At 39.1% G+C, this 6,034-nt stretch overlaps 1 protein-coding gene across 1 annotated transcript; it reads left to right on the forward strand.

The window, feature by feature from the left end:
* The first annotated feature begins 1,590 nt into the window (after positions 1–1,590).
* LOC109111690 (succinate dehydrogenase assembly factor 3, mitochondrial) lies at positions 1,591–4,445 on the forward strand. Its single transcript, XM_042776723.1, has 2 exons — positions 1,591–2,620; positions 4,112–4,445. Exons 1-2 carry the CDS (start codon positions 2,618–2,620, stop codon positions 4,304–4,306), a joined length of 198 nt encoding a protein of 65 aa, XP_042632657.1. The 5' UTR covers positions 1,591–2,617; the 3' UTR covers positions 4,307–4,445.
* Positions 4,446–6,034: the final 1,589 nt, after the last annotated feature.

Here is a 6,034-nt window from a genome sequence, read left to right on the forward strand (position 1 = left end):
AGCAGCAGAAGACATTGCACCCCAAATCATCACAGACTGTGGAAACTTAACACTGGACTTCAAGCAACTGTGAGCTTCGCCACCCTTCCTCCAGACTCTAGGACCTTGGTTTCCAAATGAAATACAAAACTTGCACTCATCTGAAAAAGAGGACTTTGGACCACTGGGCAACAGTCCAGTTCTTCTTCTCCTTAGCCCAGGTAAGACACCTCAGGAGTGGCTTAACAAGAGGAATACGACAAGTGTAGCCAAATTCCTTGGTGGCTCTTGATGCCTTGACTGCAGCCTTAGTCCATTCCTTGTGAAGTTCACTCAAATTCTTGAATCGATTTTGCTTGACAGTCCTCATAAGGCTGCGGTTCTCTCAGTTGGTTGTGCATATTTTCTTCCACACTTTTTCCTTCGACTTAACTTTCTGTTAACATGCTTGGATACAGCACTCTGTGAACAGCCAGCTTCTTTGGCGATGAATGTTTGTGGCTTACCCTCCTTGTGAAGGGTGTCAATGATTGTCTTCTGGACAACTGTCAGATCAGCAGTCTTCCCCATGATTGTGTAGCATAGTGAACCAAACTGAGAGACCATTTTGCAGGTGTTTTGAGTTGATTAGCTGATTGGCATGTCACCATATTCTAATTTGTTGAGAATTGGTGGGTTTTTGTTAAATGTGAGCCAAAAGCATCACAATTAAAAGAACCAAAGACTTAAACTACTTCAGTCTGTGTGCATTTAATTTATTTAATACACAAGTTTCACAATTTGAGTTGAATTAGTGAAATAAATGAACTTTTCCACAACATTCTAATTTATTGAGATGCACCTGTATGTGTGTGTGTGACAAGGCCAATGCAATAAAACAGTTTAATCACCGTTAATGCACTGCTTTAATTGATGCGCACACACACACACACCACTGGCACACAGATCTGAGATTGCGCTGTGCAAAAAGTAACAATCAGAAGCTCATAAACTTTACAGCGCTGCCACGCGACTTTTATTAATCGATACTGAATCGCTACATTATATTTCTCAGCAACGGGGGGGTAAAATCGCTGTTTTTTAAGTAACTAAACTATTTAATATTTAACATTTAATATTAAACTGACGCTTCGCGCTCTGCTTCTGTGAAGTGTAAACCCCGCCTACTTTGATTTGATTGGCCATCTCAGTCATTTTGACATTGACTAGCGCTGTCAGACTACTGAGGCTTTGATCTGAAGCGCCTAGTATGTGCAGCATTCGCACGCACACCCGTAGACTAGCGGGACTAGCATGTTATTTTACATAATGCATCTGCTTCACCCGTAGACTAGCGGGACTAGCATGTTATTTTACATTTTGCACGCACACCCGTAGACTAGCGGGACTAGCATGTTATTTTACATAATGCATCTGCTTGCATATGCGATAATTTTTTTATGATATGTGTTATTTGTCGTGCTTTCATTTTTGATTGAAAGGAAGTAAGTAAGGTTATTTCTGTGGGTGGGGAGGAGTGAGTGGTGGTTGATTAAATAAGGAGTGGTTGGTTATAATGATAAGACGAACATGAACACAAGTACCATCAAAATAAAAACAAGACCAAGAATTTGAGTTTATTTCTGGCTTATTTTAGATTTCTTGTTGCACATAGCCATCAAAACAGGTGTGACAAATTGCTAGTTAACTAAATTTGCTGGTTCACAAACTGTTCAGTACAGTGTACTTCTAGTTTTCACTCGTTTGACCTTAATGAACTGAATGAAGAAATAAACCGGGAAATATTTCGCACATCAAAGAAGGTTTGAGCTCCACAGCATTATATGATCATCATGGCCCAATGGCAGTTCAAAGGTGTTTCACAGTCAGCACAAAGTTTTCTGTTAGGTAAACCACCAAATTGAACTCTAAAACACTTTTGTTTTAGACAGATTTTGTTGGAGACATTGCTTGTTATATCGGTGCCTTCTCCATTAACCATCTCCATTAACCTCAGGTTGCTCCCATGGGATGTAATAATTGTATTATGAACAAAAGTACTTTACTATTTACTATATTTCACTTTGGATAAAAGCATCTTCTAAATGATTACTGACATAACAGTAAATCCACTGGTATTTCAACAGCATGTTTCCAAGCTATTCTGTACATACAAAGTAGTGGACATAGAGCTAATCTATTTATCGGCATAGATCTTTAAAGTTCTGTGCCCTTGGGAAAGTCAGGCTATTCCAGACAAGCATGAAACGGGTTGCCTGACTACGTCATTGCGATGGGAAGTGAGGTGTTTATATTCAGAAGGTGAGCTTCACCAAAAAGCTTGCCATTCAGCATGCCCACATCCCCTCCATTCTTAAAATATTACTCCATGGCAAATGTTCAATCTAATTACATTATGTAGAGGAGGAAGTTTCTCAGACAAATGGCCTTATGCTTCCAAAATTGAATTGCATCCAAATTCCAAGACGTTAGGAGAGTGAATGAGAGTTCTTAATGGTTTTGTTTTCAGTGTGTTTTTCTGAATGAGTCTCTCTCTAATGTCTTGTAGGTTTGATCGTGACAGATGTGATGGACAAGTTTCAAGTAAGATGTCAGAAAACCCAAGCTCATATGAGCGAATCAGCAGTACAGTGTAAATATGGTTAGTGTGGCAGTCTGAGACTGTGTGTACTAGAGTCTTACAAGGATTGAGGATATGAATATTACGTACCAAATCTGGTTCAGATTCTGATTCCAGTCAATGATTCTTTTAGTACTTTTGAGAATAACCAACCCACAATAATTAACAATAACAAAACAAATACGATAACAATCATAATAGGTTTCAATACAGCAAAATTGTATAGTGAATCAAGTCTATTTGATTGATTCATTTAAACAAACAGTGGTGTAAAGTATTCAAGTAAATGTAATTAGTTTCTGTACTTAACTGTATATTGCTATCTACATGGTATTGAAGGCACTATATCTTGTGCGTTTTGCCCTTACTCACCCAAACTTGTCAACATGGCTATTTCATGTGAATACTAGTGCATTAGCAGGTAGATGTGAATCACAGGTGTTTCATATATGAGATGAGGACATGGCCGAGAACTGTTTTGAAACATATTGGTTTAAGAGGCCGTTGTGTCGACATTGATTATGGTGATAGGTGTTCCATTTTATTTTGATTTCAAAACAATAAACATGATTGATTTACTCGCAAATCAACTTTTTCTTGTTTTTCACTGGCATTTCTCTTAGGTGTTGACGACTAGTGCACCTTTGAGCCTATTCCGCCTACATGAGTATAATGCTGTTAATCAGATACTCCAAGACTTTTACTCAAGTCATTATTGGAATTGGTTTCCAAATTTTTAGCTGTAAGGGTTGTACTTTTTCTCATGTATGGTATTCAGGTACTCTTTACACCTCTGTAAACGAATGTATCGGACTACATGTTTGTTCATTTCTTTCATTGTGGTGCTGTACATTCAGTATAAAACACAGTCTGTGAGAATATTTTGATGCTGTGTTTTGACCACAGTAGCAAAAGAATGTAGACCTTGAAGAACAACGCAATAGTGCGTCATGAAAAATAGTTGAAGAATGCACTTTGAAGAGCCAGTATGTTTCGACAATGGAATAACCATTCTTTAACAAGTTAAGAACAAGAACCTGAAGCTCTGATACGTTGAAAGCCAATTTTTCTTGAAAGTTTAAGAATGTCAGTTTTGTAAGACTTTTTGTAAAACTTGTAGACCTTTGTGGACCTTTCATACAGATGTTAATCACTGATATAGGGGAGTGATTTCAGCAGGCTGCAAAAGAACAGTAGGCATTGACCTCCATTAGACCTTGTGGATTTCCTGATCCTACATTTTCCCCAGCAACCCCCATGACCTGTGTTTCATTGTGTGAATTGCAATCAATGAATCTCCAACAAATAGAAATAAATCATTGTCACAGGCTGTTATAGTAAATCAATAGCGCTCTATCAAATGAATACCACACTTGTGTCCGAATGTAAAATCAATACAAGAAACAATAACAGGCACACGACTTTTGAGGCTTTGGTCACGTCACCAAAGTCCAACAAGCTGCTTATGTTTTCATAAGTAATGTTCTTGTCTCCGTCTTATTTTCTGTGCAGAACTACAAAGACACCCTACAGACGCAGATACTGGAAGCGGTGGGAAACAAGAAGTTGGCATTTGGTGCTGATTTATCAGAAGGGAAACTCAAACACTTTCAGGACGAGCAGATTGGAAACCTTTACGAGCTTATGCTTGAGTCCACAAAACCCAACAGGCAATTTGATATTCAGGAGGAGGGAATACCAAAGTAACACCCTCTGAAGGGAAAAGAAGGTTTCTTTATCTCCTCTCTATGGGGAAGTCGTCCCATCAGGACATATTTTGACTCATTATAAAGGACTTTTGTTCATAGCAAAGACTAATGATTACATTAAAATGCTTCAAAAAGTACTTTGTTGCTTTTTTTGATGTTTCTGAGGATAAAAGGAAAAGATAAAGGTGGCTTCGTGATCAGCATCTATAATGCGGATGCTTCAACTGGTCAAAATTTCATTATGTCTTTAAACTTATGTGTGAAAGGGTTAAACTCTTCTTGAAATGCTATGAGTACCAGTTTTTCAAGGTCAACCATTTGCCATTCTGCCATTTTGAACAGATTCAAAATATTTTTTTCATGGCAATTCTTACACAGCTTGTCTAGTCTTGCGTAGTCAGACGTTCAGACTGATGGCAGAATGTCTGGATTCCATTGCAGCTTCCATTGGCCAAAGATCACCAAGAGGCCACCTGACTTACAGGTAAAACCACCAATCACAATTTGTTTTGTTCTGTGTCATGATTTGGGGAATTAATTCAATGTCCGTACAATACAGACCAGCGTGCATCTAATAAATCATTCATTCAAGAATGTTGTGAAAGTTTACTGCAACAATGGTGTAGAGTATATGTTGTGAGCTTCACATACTTAAAAAAAATCCAGTGTTTAGTTGATCCTGGTAAGTGATCACTGGCTTTCTTCTTCCATGAGGGGGTTTGGCATCACAACAGCTTTGTTTCCAAGCCTTCTAAGAGCACACATCTCCCAGAAAACCTGTAGAATTCAACCAATCAGATGACGACTTTGAAACTCCCAAATTGTTTTGCATTTTGAGTGCCATATGCATCAAACGTTCAGCCAACAGTCCATAAGCTTCAGGGCAAATTGGATTTATATTAATTTTCAAAGCCATTTAACCTCCAAGCGCCCTATCATACACCCGGTGCAAGGCGCGTGCAAAGCCCGATGCTGTTCTCATTTTCCCGTCCTGCACTGCGTTTATTAAATGGCAAATGCATTTGTGCCCATTTGTGGGCTCTTGGGTGTGCTGGTCTGGTGTGAGGTGTGTTCAGATGCATTCTTGGCACGTTGCTATTTTGAGGAACTGAAATAGACTGCGCCATAGACCAACACAAACCTGCTCTAAAGTCTGGCACAATATTTTATCTTTGTTATTTAAAGAGCGCATTAGTAATATGCGCCGATAGGCGGGTGCACAACCCATGTACACTTTGCTTATTACACATACAGGGACACGCAGCAGCACAAAAACATTTTTAAAAATGAAAAATTACATTCCGCCATGTAAATAGCTAATCCGCCATGGCACGAGCGCAACTGGCTTTTAAAGGGGATGGGAGACGAGACTCTTGTTGGTTTATTGCACGTTATGGCCAAAAAACACCCATTACTCATTAAGAGAATAGGGACAACCCGTTTAGACCATGCGCCTAGGTGCGCGGACTGTTTTTCCGTCATTAAACTAGCAAAAGTGGATTCAGACATGCCCTGAGTGCACCTGCGCCGTGCGCTTTAGACCATGCTCTTAGATTGTTAAAATAGTGCCCCAACACTCCAAAAACAGGTGAATGCAAGGATAGTAAACAGGAAGTGAGGCTTTATCTCAGCAGTGTTTTGGCATATTGAAAGTTGTTATTGTCATTGGCATCATGTGTATACAGGGAAAGTTTGCAGACACACTAAAAAGCCATTCTCCAGACAC

Source organism: Cyprinus carpio, chromosome A19 (assembly GCF_018340385.1).
Source record: "Cyprinus carpio isolate SPL01 chromosome A19, ASM1834038v1, whole genome shotgun sequence".
Taxonomy (NCBI): Eukaryota; Metazoa; Chordata; class Actinopteri; order Cypriniformes; family Cyprinidae; genus Cyprinus; species Cyprinus carpio.